This window comes from Camarhynchus parvulus, chromosome 1, assembly GCF_901933205.1.
Source record: "Camarhynchus parvulus chromosome 1, STF_HiC, whole genome shotgun sequence".
NCBI classification, from domain to species: Eukaryota; Metazoa; Chordata; class Aves; order Passeriformes; family Thraupidae; genus Camarhynchus; species Camarhynchus parvulus.
The window spans coordinates 56,325,550-56,348,982 of NC_044571.1; the positions used below are offsets into that span (position 1 = coordinate 56,325,550).

Here is a 23,433-nt window from a genome sequence, read left to right on the forward strand (position 1 = left end):
CAGTTATAAAGAAAGTCTGTGAATCTGTTCAGTCACGTCCACTGTAACGGTCTCATGTATTACTGATATGCTGATGAAGTGTAACAGGTTGACCAAGAGAGCTGGAAAATCATAGCAGATATTACAAGCCATCATTATGGCTGCTAGGAACAGTGATAGAGGGGAAGTAATCAAAAATCTTTTCTATAGTCAGATATGTGTATTCCAGAAAAAAACATACTTGTGGTAGAACAGAGCTTTGGTACTGAGGGCTTAGGGGATTTCCTCCATTCTAAGATATTGTAATTTAGGATTTTGTAGAAATAATCCATCCTGATTTGCATTCCTGGGAGGCAATTTACACTTCCAGTAAATTTGGAAAACCAGTGGATCCAAATGTTATGTAAGGGTTACAGGCTGCTGATAGCACAGAAGGGAGGAAGTCAGCCTTGGTTTTTTCTGTCATCCAATAGAAAGGTTCTATTCACACATATGCGGTTTTGTTCCTCAGAGTTGTTTGGTGAAGAGCCAACATCACTCTTTTCTTCTTTTGTGTCATATTAATATATTGTTCAATTTTTCCCTGAACCATAGAGGTAGCATTTTGTTCCAGTACTTGTTTTTAAATCCTCTTTAGCTTTTGTTCTGGCAAAGGTTAGGGACTTGTACAGATGGCAGAATTAAATTCCATTCATGGTTTTACTGAACTTTGTTTTCTGAAGTAATTCTTAAAAATATTTTCCAATAATAAATCAATGAAGTTGGATAAGAATATTCTATTCTCCTATACCTTTGTTGCAAGCTGTTTTTTATTGAGTTGGTTTTATTACCTGTCTGCATATTCATGTCTTCAGATACAATAATTTCACATTTTTATCTAGCATAAAAGTATTATTTGCAGCTGTTCTTTAAATTATAAATCAAAATTAATGTGGTAGAACGGTGTGTAAATGCCTTTTGAACAATATTAACAGAAAACCTGAAGTTGCACATATATATTTGTACATAAAAATGGAACTATACTGTGCACTTGTTAGTTTTGGCTTGATCATCTTTGAGTAATTGTTGAATCTTCCACAGGTTTTTTAAAACAAATTTCTTAAAGGATGCTTTTTTGTCGACTTCTTCCTTGACATGACTGTCATTGTATTAGCCAGCCTGTTTGTAGCATACCTTGGATTTTTTTGGTTTATGCTTGCTCATTCTTAAAACTTCTCTTTCTAGTTATTTCTTATCAAAATGGTGAACATTAGAACATTACAATGTTCAGCAACTCAATTTCTTTTTATACTTTCCAGAAGAAACATTAATGCTTCTTTAATTTCATTAAACATTGTCCAGTGATCATACAGTGAGCTGTTAAAATTATTTGTAAGACTTCAAGAGCAGTGTCAAGTGACTGCACCAAGTTAATGGCAGCACTATTGTATTTTATAGTATTTTATAAATTATTAAATATTCACAGTATGTAAATTAATTGTTGCAGGAAAAATATTTTTTTATATCTAATTTTGAGAGGCAAACAGTAAGGGACATATGACCTGTGCAATTGAAGTTTGCTTCAGGGTATTTAAGGTATTTAATTTGTGGTTTCTTTCCATTGTATGCTAAAGTTTTAGTTTTTACTTCTGTAATACCAGAAGTAGATTTAATTCACTGTTACAGTACATGAATTAAGGATACCTTTTTACTTTGAAGTGTAACAAATCCTGTTTTCTAAGTTCTCTTAGATCAGCAGGAGGAACTTTCATTGCAGCTAATGAGCTTACAGATGTGACAGTTCCTGAAGATTTATATAATTAAAGCTGTCCTTTCTTTTAAACATAATGACTTCCCTGCTTTTCTGTTCGTATTCCAGACAAGAAATATTTTGGTAATTCAGTACAATTTACTAATTTCTTATTTTATGGTATTATAAAGTTTTATATTGCATTTATGCAGGCTGCTGTTTTACTTGATTGACTCTAATTTACACAGACCTTACAGGTAACAGGGTATTGAGTCTTTCATATTGTACTAACACTGTAAAGCTGCGGATTTTCCTTTCTCTAAAAGACATTACCTCATCACAGCTTTACAAGTAACATATCCATTTTCTCTCTTTTGAAACTTCATTTGTTTTTTTTTTTATAGACAATTAATTTCATTTCAAAATTAAAAAAGCCAGAAACAAAATTGAAAATGTGAAGTTTATATCAATGAAAAATAGGGCACCTCCACCTATAAAACTTAAAGACATTAGGGCAGCATGAGAGAAAAATAGGAATATACATGTCATAAGAATTCTATACGTCATAAGGAAAAGGTGTTTTTCTTATTAGAGAATTTCTAAGGTAATGACAATTTTCTCAGTACTATTAAATAATATATTTATTCTATGCCTTTCTTGGGTTTTGACTTGGGTCACAAATTCACAGGCTCTTGTTTTCAGGCCATCAGGGTTATATACTCTGTAGGGAAAAAATGTGGATATCTGCTGAAATACAAAAAATATCGAATGAGTTACGCAGAAATCAATTGCAAGAGGTACCTTAAAATGGTGGAAAAGGCAATTAAAAAAAAAAGTTCAATGCATTGTGCAGATGTATAGACCCTTGAAGGCGAGAAAGTTTAATTTTAATGAGTAGGAAGGTGTTGAAGTTGCATTTAGATGTACATGTAGACTTGTGTATCTTGCTACCTATATACCTCAGGGAGTTTAATTTTAGAGCGACAATATTGGATAGAAGACTGATAAAAGTGGCCACTTTTAAACTTTTATTTTTAGCTCTACTAGACTGATATTCATTGCCATTCCATGCTAATAGTTCATTTGGAATCAATTATTAACCACTCTCACTGCATATTCAAAACAGTTAGTTATTAACAATTTTACCCTAAATTGTCTGCAAGTATGCAACACACTGCAGTCAGCTCAGCACTTTGTGGTCCCCAAGGAAGCAGGTGGTGAGGCTCAAGAATTCTTCAGCAAGGGAAGCTGCCACTCATGCAAGGGTCTTCTTTGTGCTCCCTCCTCTGAATTTAATTTCTTCTTTTATAAGATGGTTTTGTCTCTTGACAGATCGTGGTCCACCACTGTACCATATCACTGTGTGCTGTGTAACACTGGGGGACCTTGGTCCCTATGCTCAGGGCTGGTGCCACATCCTGTTGCTTGGCCATTTTTTCCTGCTTGCCTTAGCGGCTGCTTCTTTCTTTCAGTAGCAGCTCAGGGATGAATAACTGACAATCAGTGAATTGTCATTCAGGTGTTTCTGTTTTCAGCTGTTTCCCATATTAAGAATTTCTGAGCTTAAACTGACCATTAAAAAAAGAGATATGTTGTCAGACTGCATTTTTCCCATGAGGCTTTTGAAGTTTATAACAAGTCCAGCAGGCCAGGATTCTTGAGGAGGTAGTATAGGACATAGTTGCTGTAAGATCTGAGGCCTAATACTACTGGTGATAGTACTGGTGAACTGGGTACAAAAATGATTCCACATTGTTTACCAGTTACACTACATTGGTGTGCTCGTATTTGAATTAAAAATAGGAGACTAAAATCCTACTGAGATTTTTTTTTTCATGTGTGAAATCAACATTATTCTGGAAGGGAAAGTCTGAGTGCTAAAGAGCCAGTGGCATTGTCAGAGCTTTGGGGAAAAAAAAGATCTCAAAAAGAGTGTTGTATGCACCTTAGGCACACACACACAAAGAAGAAAGGGGAGAGAAAAGACAAGAAAGCCAGAAAGTGGCTGTAGAGACAAGGGAAATCATTATTTTTGGAGAAAAAAAGTATAATTTTTATATTTTCAGTGCCATGTGACACTGAGTATATCCAAGTAGATCTTTTGCTACTTTTAATGGCTATTTCAGACCTTTGCTGGTGTTTACAGAAACACTCAATACTTTTCCTCTGCAATATTTCTTTTTTAGTGCTCTAAATCCACCTGAAAATATGGGTCAGTTTTTTCTTGTTGGTTTTGGGCTTTTTTTGGCTATGTTTTGTCATTTAAGTTTTCTTTTAAATGCTGCATTTATAATATGATGACAATTTTAGGGAATTATTCAGTAAACTCTGTCAGTCCAGTGTGATTTTCACATGGCAAAACTAACAGTACATTTCCAGAATATTTTTTAATAATATGGTATAATTTTTTGTATCAGGCTAGAGGTCAGTTTCTCACTGTCACTCTCTTAGAATAAAGGGGCCATAATAGCACAAGGGAAGCAAAAAACAGGTAGACAAGAGAATGAAAATCATGATTAGGAGATGGCAACATCCAAGCAAATTGTCATAGAGTGTAGGCATGATGTCTGAAGTACTGACTGATGCAAAAAGTAGCAAAAGGTTTGCAGCAATAAAAATGAGAGAACATGCAAGTATTGCTTCATTTTGGAGAATTATTTCTACTAGATAAGATTAAACAGGTATGGGTTCAAAGCTAGATTAAATATTGTTTTATTTTTAAGCAAGAATAATGATCTGGGGATGGGAGAGATGGGAGTGAAAATTCTTCATAGAAATTTTTTTAAAGAAAAAAATTCAGAGTACTGTATTCTTATACTGTAAATACCAGTTTCATATTCTGCATCCTGAGATAATTGAGATGAAACTAGAAGTTTAGTAAGTACATTTTTTATCAAGTTTTGCTGTGACTATAGTAATGTTGTGCTACTACAGAATATTTAAGAAACCGAAAAAATAATGATTTGAGCAATTTCATGTCTCTTTATCTGACTTTATCGATATCAAGGTTTATAAAAGAAAGAATAATCCAACACAGAGAGAGGTTAATGAGAGTAGCATAAAATAAAAATTAATTTATTGGTAGCTTTGGTTATTAATTTATTTCTTTCAATCCCATAAAATCTGTGTTGACTTTAGTAAAGCACTTGATATTATGTACAATGGGAGAATATTCATTAGAATAAAAAGTAGAAGAAACAAAATACTGTCTTAAAAGGAACATGGTTAAAAAAAATTGTGATATTGCACCAATGAGCATGTCTGACAAAGGGTTAGATAGTTTGCCGGATGAGAGGGGTATTGGGTTGTCATCACTGAGTTATCCTGAGGAAGCAGGATAAAGGAGATGAAAATCAATAGCATGAAGTACAAGATCGTGCATCTTGATACTGTAATAAGGGCTTTGGTCAAAAAAAAAAAGAGGATATTTTATTGTAAGTTAATCAGATAATTTATTCCCAGAATAACTGGAGAAATTGTAATGCAAGAATTAAAGGGCTGGTGAGTCATCACCTGAAACACTGCAGAAATATTTGAAAACAGAAGCAGATGAAGAGTCTTCTGGTATAATTGTGGTATTAGAAAACCAGATTCAGAAGCCCTAAGAGTGAAGTTGTTTTAACCATGAAAAACAGATGGTGGGACATCTAATTATTGCTTACAAAAATAGCAGGAGCCATTCTGGAAGAGGACTGTGAGAGCTTAGGGGGTATGAGCAGGTGTAAGTAGGAGATTGTTTAGGCACACATGCATTGTATTCAGCAAACAACTTGGCTTTGTGGGCTCACTGATATTCAGAACCCCAGGGTTCGACTTTGTTTTTTAACTAGCATTTGAGTTATGTACTTCAGTTTGGCTTGGGTTTATTTCTGAATCCTTCCAGGATTAGGGGTTAAAGTTAAGGAGGTTTTTTTTTTCATTTTCTGCCATTCTTCTGTGTTCCTTCAGATTTTATACCATGGCTTTCAGAGTCACACAAGAAAAGACTGGCAATTATTTTATATGATCTTCTTTTGGAAGAGCTGATTATATTTGCAGGTTGGATTTTTTTTTAATGTTTTCACTAAATTGAAAGCTGCAAAGACAGTGGTACCAAACTTAATAGCAGCATATTGTGAACTAGCCTTTATTTGAGGCTATCATCAGAAATATAGTCTTAAAGGAAAATATATCTAATAGTTATACACTGCTGAAATCAAAGGCATGCTGAAATCTTAAGTTCAAGAACAACCTAAGATCATGACAGAGGAAAAAGAACCTCTTCAGGACAAAACAGAGTTATAAAGATTCTTGATCAAACATGTAAATGTTCAATGTCAAAAAACCTGAAGAACTGGAGTGAAAAACTGGCTTTGCTGGAAGGAAGGGTTTGCAAATCTCTTGTATAGGATGTGTTAATCAGCTCTAGGCACTGAGTTATTTTGCTGAGTTTCTCATCTGAGTAAAAAAGTGTAGCTGTTACTCAGCTGCTACCTGCAGCTGGTGTAGAGGATTTTTTGGTGTGTTGGGCTTTTGTATTGTTTTTTAATTGGTGTTCCTTGCCAGGTCTCATAATTTTGACATTATATACTATATGTACTATGTGTGCATGTCACATTAATTTATACTATGAACCTTTATGCAAAATAAACGGTCTTGTGATGAGTCCAAGCAATAGTTAGATTAGGCACAAGTTGTTGTATTCTGTGTTTCTTAGCATCAATGACATAAAATGGTGTGTGCCTAACACTCAGATGCTTCTCATGACAGCAGAAGTATGACTTTCTATTAAAATCAGGTTTGTTTCTGGGGTTGCTGAAGACTGAAACACGTCTTAGTCAACATTGTCAGCTTCTAATTTTAGCTATGCTCCCCACACAAAACAATTTTTTAACTACTGAAGCGAACTGACCTAACTGGTGATGATTTGCTGGGTCAAAACGTGCAAGTCTAATGTACAATTGAAAAACTATTTTTTAAGTAACCAGAGGTTTTTAAAAATGGTGATTATAAAGCAATTTATCACATTGCCATGGATCATTTTATAGTTGTCTTAACCTTTCTGCTGTGAATGGGATTGTAGTTGCTATGCAGCATTTTACTGTGGTAATTTGGGGACTCCATCAGGCTTTTATCAGAGAAGGATGTGTTTATTTTATGTATTTTATATTTTCTCTCACATAACTATTTGGTGGATGAAATTAGGTATCCACTACGCAGTGTAGTAACATCATAGGGATACAGACTTTCTCCAAGGAGTTTTTTTTTTAAGATGAAGATGAAGGTAACTATACCTTTACAGATATTTACACTATATTATGAATGAAAGAAATCATTAAAAAGAAAAAAAAAGTCTTTGGACTAGAATTCACAGTGTGTTCTTACATCTTTATATATTGCTCCTATGAAACTTAAATAAATGCTAAGTTGCCTTCATAAATTGAAAATAAATTTTAACCGATGGCAATAATATAGATCTAAGAAAGAACACATGTTAATTATCCTGAGATTACTCTGGTCACCTTGATATTTCAATCAACTATTTACAGATAAAGCATTCAACTTTACATGCATTGCTTCAATCTTTCTTTTCCTGACAAAGAAAACTTATACTTTTTCTTCATTCTTCTATAAATCCCTAATGTTTCAGCTCCACTCCTTTCTTTTTCCTAAGTCCCTGTGTTGCTCTGTTTTACCCTCTCAAATGCTTGGCCTGCACTTTTGCTCCAACAAATTCTGTTGTGTTTTTTACCATACATAGTGCTTTTAAACTAGAGAACTGAGGTTTAGGTTTTATTGATAGGTGTTTAATAGCCCAATTTTCTGTGTTTGAGAATCTTATTTTCTTTATGACCGTTCATAAAAATGTTTGTATTTTCTGTTTTAACAGAATGAGATGGAGAAAAGCTTTGTGGGGTGTTAGAATATCTTGAAAACTTGTCCTTTGGTTAATCAGAGGAGACAGACTGGCATATGTATATCTCAGGTTCCCTAAAACAGTGTTAATTGGAATGCAAAACCTTGGGCATAAAAACAGATGAAAATACAACATTCAAACAGCATACATCTAGTGAGAATAAGGAATCTGTGTAAGAGGGGAGAGCTGAACATTGTAGAGCGACCTCCTCATCTTGCATTGTAATTTGTCCAGTGTGCTTTTATTTCAGAATTAACAATGTAGCATGCTGACTTGGGTAAGGTTTTAACTCTTGCATTTTGGAAACAATGGATTTTGTTTAGTGTGTTAACAGAATGTATGTTCTGTATTTTAGTCTCAGCAGAAAACCTGGAGAAGAGCCTTAAGCATATGGAGCGGCAGCTTCAACAGCTTGAGAAGGATTTGCAGACTTTTCCTGTTCCTGAAGATAAGCACGATAAGTTTGTAGCAAAAATGTCAATATCCTTTGAGGCACTCTGCAAATCAAAAATCCCTAAGTAATTTTACTGCATTGCTTTAAATTTTAAATTTATTTGCATAACTTCTGTCTAGTTTGTACCATGTATTTTTGAAAAATATGACTTATTTTTCCTATTATCCATGTATGGATAAAAACTACATACATGAACAGTCCAATTAAAGGATTCCCCTGAAGTGGAATGAATGAGGGAAAAATGCTCACTGTCAGTATATGAGTTTCTTAACTTAGTAAAGAGAAGTTATAATAGGAATGTTAAGCACTCTAGTGTTACATGGTATTTTTATGTCAGAGTCTCTTAGAAAAATATATCTGTCACCCTGTGTCTCTCTGTTTTCTAGTGTATGCGTTACCATTGTGAATGTTTTTGTACATGCAACCACAGAACCAGAAAATTTCTGTTATTTCAGAAATGAGATTCATAGCTCATGAAAACTGTTTTCTGGTGTTATTTTTGCCAAAATTCTTTTTCTCACTATTTTATCCAAATCATGCAGCCAACTTCACTGCCTGTCTTTCATAAGAACACCTTGTGACATGAAGATAATTAATTAAACTGGAAAAAAAATTCTTTTGCTTAAACCTCTCTAGCAAATGTTGGCCATATATACTTGCCACCAAAACTAATCTGGAAGCAGAAATATGAGCAGACAGGTTGAAATTTGCTCTGCAGGCATGGTTAGATTGTTACCTAGCTGGAAGACTGCTTTGTTATGCACAAAGGCTGGAGGACTCAGGACACAGTCCTCTTTATTCATCTTGTCCTATTACACAAGCCTTGACCCTGAGGCCAGGTGGATGCACTTGCTCTTCCTGTGTGAGGGCCAGTTCTGTCTTTGTTAGATGCACTGCAACCCAAGTGTTTGCAACTTAGCTTCAGGCCTTCTGTGGCTGCTGTGGGTTATCTTTACCTTCCAGTGACGTTACTAATATTTTGTAAGGTTGGATATTTTGTTGTTGAGTTTTTTCAGTTTAATGTTGATGGTGATGCCCTTTTTTTCCCAGCTCAATGTGGTTTTGGGAGATACGTTGCAGCCCACCAGCATGGTGTCTCTACAGTATGAAACATAAGTTTGATCCTGAAGAAACTGACAGCATAATAGGAGAACTAGGAGATGTGTCCTGAAGGCAAGAGATAAAATATTGCTAGGAAGTTAGAGGAAAATATATCCATGAGAGCTTTTGGAGAATATTGCTGGGACTTAAAAAGTCTGTGCTTTGTTTGGAAAATTATATGTAGTCTAACAAGTTAGGAATGGGAAGCACTTGTTAAAAAATCTAAACTATGAAAAAGGACAGGCCCTTCTTTATCTGTTAAAATATAATAGACTATTTCAGTTGGAAAGGACCTACAACAATAATCTAATCTGAAATAGTCATGATGCAGGCTCTTCAAATACCCTCTAACTTTGTATTTTTTTTCTAATGACTAGATCTTGAAGGAACAGTTAGTATTTAGCTTTCCTTGGATATGTAGTTATTAAAAAATATAAGAACTAAATTAGCAAAATTCAGTTGAGAATGAGTGAATCCTCCCAAAAATCTAAGGAGAGCAAGAGAAAAGTGGATAAATAAAGATGTAATTTATATATATTATATGCTAATACCAAACATCTGATATCCAAAAATAATTATGTAGGATACCTCATTTTCCTTTGTGTTAGGTGAGAAGTCAATAGAACATAACTGAATTCCCATTCACGTTTCAACAAGGTGTTTTCACAATGACTTATAAGGAAAGAAATTTCTTAGGTTAAAAAGTGGTTTCATTACTTTTTTTTTTTTGGATTAATATCTTTGAAAAAAAAATCCTCACATCAAAGCGAGATACTGATAGATGCTGACAAAGCAACAAGTGAACTTTAGTGATTATAGACTAATAGATCTGAAGGAGAAACACTGTATTAGAACGATTGGGAACAAATCCCAACAGTTGAGAACAAGTAGAAAACATAAACAACAAGATACTGTAAAAATCAGCAATATTCTTACATCATCAGTTCTTCCATTACCCCATCTCAAAAAGTGTAGTATATATCTACTGATGTGGCAGAGAATGGTGGCAACGAGCAGCAACTAGCAATAGGTTATAGAAAAGGAATGTTTTAATAGAGTAATACTCTGATGGTGGAAAATCAAAAAAGTTAAGAAAATACAGTAAAAATACTTGTACTTTTGTGTCCCATGCAGAAGGAAAGAGAGGAATATATTCTTTGTGTCTTTAAATAACCATGGGTTCATCCCATGTGAAATACTGTCTAGCAGGTTAAAACACACTAACAGAAATGTTTTCATGGACGACAGACAATTAAACTGAAAATGTGAATGAATTTCATATAAGGCCTAGATAGGTGGCTAAACAGTAGCCTAGAGGCAGCTTTTGTTCAGAAGAATGACTAACATACAGATTGCTAGAAACAGAATACTACATCACTTGAATTATCATGCTACATTTGCCAAGTTTTGTTTCCTCTTTGTTTTCCCTAATTGTTGGATATTGACTGCTGTCAGAAACTGGCAAAATAAATATTTGGTCTTAGAATAAATCAGTACAGGTAAAACCAAGTCTTAAGATCCGATTAGTGACTTGAGATCATATGCTGAAGTCAATAATACACATTTTATTTAACAGTAAATGGGGATGGGTAGAGGGAAAGGAAGGGCGATGTAAAGCAGGAGATAGTCAGTCCCCACTCGTGGATCCAGTGGTATGCTGTTAGTCTTTCTTCACCTGAGGCTTCTTGGTGATGGTGTCCTGAGGTGGTTCAAAACTTTTCACAATTTATACAGTTTAGCAAACAAATAAATTAATGCTCACTAGCTACACAGTTCTCTCACTGTTAGTCCTGTGCTCAGTCTTTCTCTTTGTTTGAGTTGATGCGTTTCTTGGTTCAATGGGTTGTGATCTTCCCCTGTCAAATTTACCTTCTACCCAACTGGAGCTGATTTCAGCACAGTTGCTGAATTGGCTTTCCTTGTGGAATAGAAATTTTGCATTCTTTGTGTCCATTATCAGTGATCCATTCTTCTCCTCCAGCTTTGTTACCTTCTCCTAGGTCTGAGATAAAACCCAACAATAGTACCACCTTTGTCTTATCTTGAGTTCCTGTCACAGTGGCTTAATTTATACTCCCTCGGAGGCTTACTTGGGGTGGGGCTTCTTCAGTAGTCACAGTTGCCCATCTATCCCATAACTTGGGGTAATCTTTGTTCAACCAGTGATATTTGAATTTGTAGCTGCTTCTTTACACAGATTTCCACAGACAGAATTGTTGCCTAGATGCATTAACCAGGATTTGCTACCCAGATCTTACCTCTGCCAGGATAGAAACATCCTGTCACTCCCTCTGTGCTTATCTCATGGCAATGTTCTTCTGTGGCCTAAAGAGTGCGTGAGGCAGACAGCTGTGCTCTTTAAGTCCTTACACCAGCCATACTACATATTTCATTGTATTAGACTATTCAAAACCAATATTTTGAATAGTAAATATTATAAACAGAAGTAGTTTACCATCACCTACTACCTGACCCAGCAGACAGCAATTTCTTAACAGTGTAGTTGCCTACAGTTTCTAGTCATGTCTGTGAACACACTAATTAAAGCAGCTCACTTTTAGGAAAACAAGAACTTCAATAAATTACGAAGCTGAAAAGGTTTGATGTAAAGGTTAGATAATCCTGCACAGCATGATGAAACCTGGACCTGTCTTTACTTTTATTCCTATGACAAGGAAATCTGAATGGTGATGATGTCTTGAAAAGCATGCGGCTCATAAAAAGAAACCAGCAGGAAGTCTTAAAAAAGAAGGATAGTACTTTGTAGAAAATAATTTTTCATCCTGAGTACAATTAAGCTCCATGGACAAGCAGGCCATTACATCCTGTCGCTAAATATCACAACCCAAAGCCCCCTAATGAACTGATTAGCATTCTTGTTTCTTTAGGAATTCAGAGACATGCACAGTTGGTTCACTCTTTTATTGACAAAGTCTGTAATTATGAATATTTCTCCTATATATTAGATTGTGTTAATTTGTGAGCCATCGTGTGTATGCTAGCTGAAAAGAAATAGTTATTATCTCAATTCTTCTGTTTCCTTTAATTAGGGAAGTCAAAGAATATTGAATTGATATCGATCTAACGTATTAAATCCATCGAGTGAAATGTTCCATAAAAAGCACAGTGAACAAAATGCATTTGTATGTTCAAAATAAAAGTTTAGTGGGTTTAGGAAGAGTATTTAAATTGCATATTAAAAGTTTAATTAAGTGATTTAGTCAACATGCTGTTTATCAGTACAGCTCCCATCTTCTGATTTTCAAGGCAGCAGCTGAGAAAGTTTGAGCTTACTGATAAAAGTGGTGTTGATGGTGTTCTTTTACAGAAACTTATGGAACTAATACTTGAGAGGCAATCAGCTGATTGCTGCTTTTCAGCTAGGAAAAAAATATTTTATTTTGATCAATTAGCTGTTCCTTTGCCATTTAATTTGATTTGTTGACATTGCAGAAAGGGGAGGAAGAAGTAGTACTTAAATGAGTCAGAGCCTTGGCTACCAAATGAGGTAAAAGAAACCCATTTCAGCTGCAGGGAAGGGACTTGCTGCCTCCAAACTCTTGGTTACTTAATTGACCTCATAATTTGAAGTTGCCCCTGTGCAACATAAATGAATCTGTAAGATGTCCTTGCATCCTTAGGACTTTGTGGATTACAGAACCTGAGCTCTTCAGGTAAAAAAAAGTTGTGTGTCACTCTTTGGTAGAAGGTCAAGATGTTAACTGTGTGGACAGGTAATGAGACAGGGCTTTGGCTACCAATGTAAATTTAATTTAAGTCTATACTTCTTTTAATATCTGGTCTGGACTTAAGGCATACATTATAGCTAGCACTGGTTTTACTTGTAATATATGATACATACACAGTGGATGCATCAGCTTTGCGTGAATACAAATACTTGCGAATTTGTTTTAGTATTATAACCTAGAGATAAGTAGGAGTGAATCAAAGAGAAGGTATTATTTGACAAATACTCTTCAGAAGGTACTGACTTAAAAATTGAAACATTTCTATGTGTTTCTTGAACTATTATTTTCAGATGCAGAATTCTTCTGTTGAACCTTGATATATGCATATAAAAAGAATTCTCTCTGACATGTATTCTTCAGAAAATTGCAATTATTTTCCCAAAATGTGAGAAATCCTTAACAGTCCTACAGCATTTACACTGCTTGCTCTTAGTAGAAGATAATTTGTTGAAATGGTTTGAAGTGACCACAAAGCATTTTGCACCAGTCTTCAAAAGGTTTGCCATGTTTTGTGGAGGCTGTTGTCATCTAGTATAGTGGCAGTCTCAGTCGCCTTTTGAAGATTCTTCTAAAATACAAGTGGTGAATACTGGCATCTTTTAAGAAAGTGTTTAGTAGAGATTAAAGTTATTCATCATCTTTTCTAGGGTAACAGCTGTTTTTAATTAGCTTGATATGCTACACTATATTAGTATTTTATATACACAGTGTATTAAAATCAGTATAAATTTCAGACAAGAAATTCACTGTGAAAAGATCTGCCAGAATATGCAAGACCAAACATACAGCAGTTAGAAGTTTTGTCACAGATCTTGTCTCAGCCGTGCAATGCTGTCCTGTTACATTAATTAGCAGATTGATCTGTAGTCCAGTGATTCCAAAAAAGCAGTCCACAAAGTAAAGCCATTTCAGAAAAAGTTAACAAATACCAAACTAGTTTATTTCATTTTCTTCCCACCTGTGTTGCAGCTCAGCTGTACTTCTGTCTTCATTCCTCCAAAACCAATGAATTGTGTAGTTGATAATGTGTATGTATGAACCTGTTTGTAATAATTATGGTTGGGATTGCTGTACTCAGTAGTATTCCCTGTTGTTTCCAGTTTAGTTAGAGTTGGCTAACAAAAGCCATATTTAAGGAGAAAAGGAAGAGGAGTTATTAAAAATACCTAAATTCAAGCACAGTCTCAGTAGAATGCCAAGAGCTTAGAGGTATCCCATAATGCACCAGATGGAAAATAAAAATCTCAGGATTCATCATGTCTGGCATTGAAATATTAGATAGCAAAACATCCTACCAGAATACTGTATTTTGTGTTTAAAATTATGCATCAGATATTTAAGGGGAGTCAGTTTTCAACAGTATAAGATTAACCATCTTTAACTGTATTAACATAGCACTATTAACATAGCTGTAATTTTAGCTGTGTCTTGAAGAATATCACAGAAATTTTGTCTCACTTCCTCCACTCCCCAGGTTTTCTTTTCAGGATATTTTTTTGAATTTACAAGATGAAGTCTACCTTTGACTGATAATTTCAACCCTTTTTTTGTTTTGCATCCTAGAAAATGAAAAATACTTGAGTGTTTAATATCTGGCATTTATGTAGAGAGACAGCAAAACTAATTTATCTAATTTTCCTTTACCCTTCACTCTGTGGAAACAAACACCCTCATAATTGTAAAAAACTATAATCTTTCATAAGATCTGTTACTAGTCAAAGAATCACAAATAATAAGTATCCTAAATTTTAGGATCAAAATTTAACCAGATGTAGGAATTATTTTTTCTAGTTTCACTCTTTTTTGTTGTTTTGGTTTGTTTGTGTTTTTGTGAACTGGTGACATTTCTTTTGATGGTCTTAGCTTGTTTTGTCACGTCTTGTTTTACATGATCCTTTTTTATATAGTCCTTGGGCAGCATTTGTAGACAAACCTCTCATCAACTTTCTTTGCTTTCCTACCAGTAGCTTTATAAGAGTCTGAATAATTTTTTAAGAATCTCAAGTGTAAAGATCAGTTTCCTGTGTGCTGTGCTCATCTTGGGAGCTGAGTAAAGGAGATTCAAATTGATGTAGAAGAAAAGAGGGCTGTCAGCATCAGTTCTCTTTGATCTGTTGCCAGCCAGTCAGCACAGGCAGTCTAGAGCTGCTTATGAGCTGCATCTTGTGAAGTTACTAAAAGCATGAAAAGAAGCTTGTACTGGCAAAAGAGCCACATTGAGAAAGTCTGAAATTAGGTGGTTGATGGTTGATGGAAGATGTATCTTTTTAAATTGTTGAATCTTGACTTTAGTTAGTCCTTTTTCACAAGACTGTCGTAGTGGAGGTTGTTCTGCACTTACATAATCAGCCAGTAGCCATTAGTGACTAATTAGAATATTGTGAAAGTGCATTATTTCTCCCTTCCTGCACATATCTGAGATCACTATTGTGTGAATTTCTGGCCGGGATTCTAAATCACAAAAAAAACCCAGGAACTTCTTACTTGGTATTTTTAAAGCAACCGTAACAAACCAGAAGGACACTTAACAATGCAACTGAAATGGAATTCAGCTTCTAAACAAAACTAAACTAAAGAAGGAGTGCATTGTAAAAAACCTGAAGAGTGAAAACAGTTATCCAGCTGTAATACATTAATATGTACTGGTCACTAGAGGAGTTCCCCAGGGCTCAGTATTGAGGCTGGTCCTGTTCATCATCTTTATTGATAATCTGCACTACAGGATTGAGTTCACCCTCAAGCAGGTTTGCTAACAACACCAAATTGGGTGGGAGTGTTGATCTGTTGGAGGTAGAAAGGCTCTGGAGAGGGATCTGTGCAGCCTGGGATGATGGACTGAGGCCAGTAGTAGGAGATTCATTAAGAAAAAATGCCAGGTCCTGTGCTATTCTGTTGGTCTAGATTTTCATGCCCTTGATTAAAAATTCTATGCTTTATAAAGTGGCCATAGTGTATTTATTCTGTAGTAGAAAGTGTGCAAACACAGTAAATTCTCTTTTGCAGTAGATGTGGGCAATTTAGAGTAAAAATAAAATGGCTATTTCTTGACTTTTGTGGCATTCACTGCAGCAGAAAAATAATGGAACATAAATATTTATTTAGCTACCCTTCCATTAAAGTACACACTTCCTAAAGTTGCCCAACATAGAGAAATGGCTATGTATAATATTTTGTCTTTGAGCTTCTTTGGCAAACTACGTTATTCGAAGTCCTGAATAAACATAGGGGTTTTTATTTTATATGCAATATTTTGAAGCTGTTTTTAAATTGCTTATCTTTTATAGAATTAGTTTTATTGTTTTCACCTCTAATTTAATTAAGTTGTGTTGACATTGCGAATAGCCTTAGAAAAAGCATAAATACCTAATGCGGCCTTCAGGAACAGAAATAAATGCATTGCTGTTACAATGAAGTTTTTTATCTTTCATTATTTTTATTTTTAATACTGTTTATCAATATTTCTGTTTCTACTCTAATTTTAGTAGGGACTGTAGTATTTATTGATAAAGTATTCAGGTTAATTATTGGTATCTGTACCTAAATTCTTAGGATGTAGTAATTTATATACCTAAGCATTTAGCTTCAATACGAAGACAATGATACTAAATAAACTACATGGGTGCTTGAAGTTAGATTAGTTACATACATTTCATTTCACTTCATAAGAAATTATGTAGTAATTGAATAACTTTAAAGTGGTTGAGATATTTTGATGAAAGTCCCTGAATTTATTCATAGGCTTAGTGTACACAGTAACTATCAGGAAGTATGTACAACATGGAAGGAATTCTTTTGGTCCTTATTTGAGGAAATAAGAAATGTGTATGACATACAAATCAATGTTAAATGAAAGCAGTGTTTTTGATTGGATTCACTGAGTATTCTTGCAGCCTTAACAGCAGTGTACAGCTTCCTAGTTCATGCCAAAGAAGACTTTCAGAAACTTTCACGGATGCATGAGAACATGGAAAAACTCTATCAGAGTGTGATGGGCTATTTTGCCATTGACCTGAAGAAAGTTTCGGTGGAGGAGTTTTTAACAGACTTAAACAACTTCAGGATGATGTTCACGGTACAATATGTTTATTTTATACCTAATGTTTCTTAGAAGTTATATTTTGTAGCCTTATCTATATGTGTGAATTTAGATAATAAGCTGATTTGTGTCACATCTGGCTTCTTATTACACAGCTGAACTTACTGACTACGCTCCTGCAGGAATATTGTATGAGCATGAGTCTTGTGACAAAATCTGGAGGAATGATCCAGCTAATGCCTATGGATCAAAAGAAAAAAGATTGAAAGATTCACTTAGTCATTCTGCCGCCTACTCCTTATTTGAGCCTAGTCATTACAACTTATCATTACAACACATGTATTTAGGTTCCTTGCATGTTCCCCAGTCTTGTTTGGTTTTACTTGTTTGGTTGGGTTTTTTAATGATTTCAGACAGGTCTGAAGATATAGGTGGAGAAAATTACTTCTTTCACAGGTACTGGGAGACAGTTTGAAATTCATATAAGTCGTATCCATCCGTTTTGAGGAAAGCGCTTAAACTGGAACCAATATTTAGCAACCATTTGGAACATGTAATGATTTCTAATCCTCTGCTGCTTCAGAGTTTCACAACTAAAAACCAAGATACTATTCAATTGCAATAATTTTGCTTGACAAGTTATATGATTTTTGGGAACAGGGGCATTGTGTTTTCCTAACTTGATCAGTGCCTAATATGAAGCTCAGTAGTCTGATTTCAGAATTAATAAATATTACAAAATAGTTATATTACTTTAATTTCTGATGTTTAAACCATACCTCTGATGCAAATGTAGAATTTTAAATGCTTAGGTTCATGTTGAGTTGGAGGCTCTAAGAAGGTGGTTGTGCTTTGCATTAGTTTTCTCATATTTCTTCTTTGTGTCTTTAAAATTAGCACTGATGCTAGCCTCTACTTCACAGCAGTTTCATGAAGATAGATTAATTAACGCTTCACAACAGTTAGGTATTATTGATGAGCATGATAGAAGAAACCTTGAGGAAAATTAATAATTCTGTCTTGCAGAGCACTTTGAAGGCTATATGAAAAAGATGTGTAGATAAGGCATGAAACCCCCTATCATTCAATGACACTAATCCAAATCTTGAGTAGCTGCTCAGTTTTTCAGAAAAGATTTTTGAGATGCCTAGCATGAGACAAATGAGCTGATTTTCAAAATTGTTTAGTATTGGGGTTTATTACTGACAGAAACTGAAGGTGATGGTTATCTTAGAAAATTTAGTCCAGAAGACTTGTAAATTTAGTGCTGAAAAATCATTGGATTATTATGAAGCCCAAACTAAAAGATGACTCATCACCAGTAGGTATGGGAGAGTGAAGTTCAGTCAACTTGTTGTCATGCAAAGTTGATTATTTACGTGAAGTATTTTCCTACTTATAGTTATTTTTTTCCATTCTTAATTAATGAAAATGTATTAAAAAGTTTTAAAAATCTCTATGTTTAAATCTGGAGCCCTAGACTTGAGTTTCTTAGCTAACTTTGATTTACACTTTGTATTTCAGTGTTATTTGGTAGCTGTGACAACTATTATTTGCTCTCTGTGAGCACCAAATCTAGAGTACAGTTACTTGGCCAGATCCACAAAAAGGGGTGAAGCATCTTGCCTTCAGAGACTTTAGCTTCCACAGCTAAATTACTGGTACACTCAGTGGAACATCTTAGGTATCAGATATCCCTGTTAACCTCCCTGTCTACTTTCACAGCATCATGGGTACTGCTAACAAGTTCATTCCTTTCCTGGGAAGGATAGCTTTCATGATGAAGAAATTGTCTAATGGTTAGAATTTTCCTCCAGTTGTAGGAAAGGGAGCAAACACACCTTGACGTGACAGCTCTTCTGTCCAAGACTAAGCTAATCAGGCTAATCATAGGGTATAGAATCCCCTTGCTCCTATTGGTGCTAGGTTACTCTTCAGCAGAGGCATAACTTCAAGAACCAGAAGAAGAGCAACAGAGTCTAGGGTACAGTAAAAGTGTACCCTAGACTCTGTTTTTCCTTTATATGAAGCAAATACTTAAATAAAAATTAGAAATTACCCTGGGAGTTTGAAGAGAGAACCCAAGAATGCCTCCAGTTTGGAAAATCAGGGTCTTGGCATTCCATTTACATTTCTTGTAGAAAACACATGGGACATGTTGGATAGAATCTGGCCTCAGGGCATATTTGTATGAGAGTTTGAGTGTCTAATCTTGTGTTTTAGTCAAAGGAGATGCATACTTAATTCATTTAGTGGAATTTGGAAAGCTGTCTACCTGATGTCTCAAAGGAGATGTAACAACAGAAGTACCCGGTATCCTGGAGAAGCATCTTAAATAGTACTCAAGACATCATCAGCCTGAAATTTCAAGCTTTGACATAGAATTTGTGGAAAATTGGTTTCCTGTTAGAGAAAGGCTGAGGGCAAGGTGTGATACTCCAAAGCATCCCATTTGCACTGCATATGAAGGTATAAGCTATTGAGTCAGGCCCACTTGTTCAATGTGGTTAAAAAGAATAGACATCTGCATTTGAATGACTGCAGTCTGAGGCTGAGTCCTACTGATATTATTTTTGGGGGAAAAGTAGGTGCAAAGTAGAAACTTCCTTCGTCACTCTATAAGGAAAGTGTGTAATTTCTGCCAGTATTGTACTTGTCGAGTACCAGGTCCCATTTGAATTTTATCCAGTAGTTTATTCTATAGAATGCCCAGTCTGAAAATCAGCAAATAATTTGTCAAAATTATTTTAATCAAAAATTCTAGCATTTTTTAGGAAACGTCTACCCTGTTCTCCCTGAATCAAGAAATTTGACAGAGGTGACTTTGGAGGAGTCACTGTGAAAGTACAGTTTTGCTTGGTATAAAAAATCCATTCCATTGTCATTTTTCATGATGGAAAGCTTACTCTTCCTCAGTTATCCAACACAAGTATTTCTTCACAAGCTTTATGTGCTGGTTTTTTCCCCCCTTCTTTTGGTCACTCTCTATGGCAGTGATGCTGCAAACAGTGCCTGTGTGCCTGTGCAAGTATTGCTGTAATCCAGATTTGTCTGTACTATGTAATACTTGGCAGCCCATTTTTTCTTTCCTGAGTGCAGTCTGGATGTTTTCCTGCTAAAAACAAATGAGCTGCAAAATTGCAGCTTTTGCCTCAGACCTTGTGAAGATGTTAGCCATTTTGTAACAGGGGACATTTTAATATATTATCAAAGTCAGGGTTCTGTGTAGCTGTTCTGAATAAAACAACTTTCTGCAATAAAGAATAGGTGCACTTTAATGCAAATGTAGATTCTTAGAGCACTGAGAATTTACCAGTGTACATAGCTAACATTAAAATAATGAAAAGGTAATCCCAAAATACTTTTGTTAAAAATGTATTGAATGTAATAGAGTTCTTTTGCTTAGTGTCTGAATATGCTAACCGTTTTTATTTCAAAACTCTGAAACTCATTGTTCTGTTTTAGCTTCAGTGGAAGTTTTGGAGTACATATTTATAATTCCAAATAAACAGTATTTTACAAAAATTAACCAGAATTTTTAAACTCAGTGAATTAATGCATATATTGATAAGAATAAGAAAAATGCAACTCTGTTACACAGGCAACCTTGTTTTGCTTAGTATAGTGGCAGCATGAGAAAGAAGAATTGAAATTGTTTTAGAACTACAAATCGTAACATACATTTTTGTAGAACAAGGTGGTTTAGACATTTTGACTTCTTCGTACATGTGTATTCTTAAGATGCATTTCTTGCTGAATTTATAAACCTCATTTGGGAGCAATTAGTATGCTTTTAATGTATTTATTCTGAATTTGCTTACTCTTCTGAATAAAATATTCTAAATATGGAATGTGAAATACTTACTTGATAAATTAAGGTTAGTTAGGGGGTTACAGTTTGAAAGCTGTTTTCTTTGTTTTTAAGGTTCAGCTTTGTTTTTTCTAAGACTTCCATTTTAATGGAACTCTATTACCTTTTTTCATAGCAAGCAGTAAAAGAAAATATGAGGAGAAGGGAAGCAGAAGAAAAACAGAGACGTGCTAAAATAGCTAAGGAGAAGGCAGAAAAAGAAAAACTAGAGAGACAACAAAAGAAAAAACGCTTGTTAGAAATGAAAACAGGTAAGTGATGTAGAAAACACATTTGACCAAGCATTTTACTGGAAATAAATCTTCTATTTTTTCATTATCTGAATGTGCTATGAGAAGAAAAAAAAACAACAAAGTAGATGAATGCTTTTTCATTGATCAAAGTTTTCAGCAAAGAGGTGTTTAAATTTTCGGTTTTTTTAAATGAGCTTTCCTAATCGCCTGGAGTTTTGAGTTATAAAATAACTCAAATTGCTGCTTTTTATTTTTCCCTTGGAATATATTGAACCTTGTGTGACCACGTGTAAGTTCAGTTATGCTCAAAACCCTTTATGTTATTTGAGAAAAGACATTTTTCAAATCACAAAGCTATTTTCTTTAACTAAAGTTACATACTCATTTTTGTTCTTTTTTAAGACTAAGCTCTTCCTGAATTACTTGGTGTTTTTCTTTGAGTATGTCAATTGTTATTTTAACAGGTTACTACAGAAACACCTCAAAAACCCCCTCAGCCGTGCATTTTAAAAGTTACTGGTGCTATATTGTCTTTCGTACCAAAAGAGATGGCAGATGCTGTGAGTTTTCTGTTACTAAAAGAGGTGTCTGATGATCCTCCATACGCCTGTATTTTATCCTAGACTGAGTTTCTGTAGTCCTTCAGAATGATACATGACTTAGTGTGTAAATTGCCATGAGCTTCTCTTTTTCTTTTCCTGAGCAGATCTTGTTAAACAGTTCCCTACCTAAAGCCTGGTTGCCACCTTTGGCATAAATGATCATCTGTCTCTTCCAGTTTTCACTAATAGCCAGAGTAGGTGTGCTTAGTTTCAGAGATGTTTCAGACCAAACGTCTTTGATTCATTTTTATAAGCCTGTCTACGTTTTGAGGTGCGAGTCTAAAGCTTTCTTGTGGGAAATCAGGCAGCTGCTCTCTGGACACAGAAATTCTAAATACAATTCAAGACCCAATCACAGTCACCAGTGACAATCTTTTCAATGCTCACAGAAGATAGAGGAGGCTGCAGAAGACTAGGAAGGGATAAAAGTGGTGTCTGTATTTATGCATGCTTGGAAATGTTTCAAACAAGATTTCTCTCAGGCATTTCTCTCAGATTTCTCTCAGCATATATGACTGATAGCATTTTGGATGGAAAATTGATAGTCCTTTAGTCCAAGTTAAAGCTGCTCTCAAGTCCTGTTCTTCACAATGTCATGTTCAATCTTCCCAGAATACAGGTGCCAACATTGGAGACTTATGTATTATATACACGTGTGTATGTAGGCCTCTGATGGTGAACCCTTCCACTTCAGCTGATGTGGCAGAGCTAAGTTCTTGTCCTGTACTTGTCTTTAAGTAGCTTGGGGTTTTGATATCATGCAAGTGTACAGAAAGATGTTTCTTGTCCTGTGAGTCATGGAAGGTTCAGTTTGGAATGACTGATCTTAACAGCAGATAGTAGAAGATGGCGTTAGGGTCACCTCAAGCTATAAATATCTTGAGCCTGATATTGAGTAAATTGCCCACTGATGAGTTATAAGGTTTCTTGTGCCTTTTTGCAACATATTTTCAAGTCTACTAGAAAACTTGAATTTTGGGAGTGGGAAGGAAAGGACATGTAGTAGATTTGTTTGTCAGGGAGGACAACAGCAAATGTGTGAAAAATGGGGTTGTTTGTTTTGGTTTTTTAATGATGATAATTATTATTATTTTGACAGTCTTACCAAAATTATACTTACAGTATTTAATTGGAGGCATAATGTAGCTCTGATTTTTTGTAGTTATGTAGCCAATAAAAAAAAAAGGTTTTTTTCCTTTTTCCCTTTTTTTTCCTAGCTATGATTTGTTCATTTAAAGGCTGTCTTCTCATTAAGAATCTGTAAATCAGTCATGTCTGATCTGCTGAAAAATTCATAACCAGGTCCTCTGTCTTTCAAAATATCAAAACACTCTTACCTGAAGTGTGACTGTGGAGTAACTGATTTTTGCTGCCTGTTATTTCTTTATATGGTAACTAGATCACATGTTAGATTCGTAGGAACATTATTTCAAATATTGCTCGAGTAAAGCTCATTGTTGTAACCAACACAGAAGTTATTTTTGGGGTTTCAAAGAGGTGTATACTTGGTAGAAAAGATGAGAGTACATATACTAAATGGTTCTTCAATTTTTTTTTTCTCAGTAGATAGATCATAGTGTATTCTACATCTCAACTCTTTTTTTTTTTTAGTAACATGGCGTTTTTAACTGAAAATGATTGAAGATTGGGAATGGCTGTGAATCCGTGTACTATGTGCTACTTCATGGTTTCTTAAGTGTTTCTCTTAAACTTCTTTTAAACACTTTAAGAAGCAGTGACAGCAATAAAAACCAAAACATAAAAAAACAATCAAAAAATAACC

General features: G+C 34.8%; 1 protein-coding gene across 3 annotated transcripts in view; it reads left to right on the forward strand.

Annotated features, from left to right (window-relative positions):
- Positions 1–23,433, forward strand: part of DIAPH3 (diaphanous related formin 3) — a 201,959-nt gene that overhangs the window by 109,660 nt on the left and 68,866 nt on the right. For all 3 annotated transcript variants that reach the window (XM_030958150.1, XM_030958160.1, XM_030958168.1), the window contains 3 exons: positions 7,960–8,084; positions 16,816–16,980; positions 20,931–21,066. In XM_030958150.1, coding sequence (XP_030814010.1) covers positions 7,960–8,084; positions 16,816–16,980; positions 20,931–21,066 — 426 coding nt within the window. The remainder of the gene's footprint in view (positions 1–7,959; positions 8,085–16,815; positions 16,981–20,930; positions 21,067–23,433) is intronic.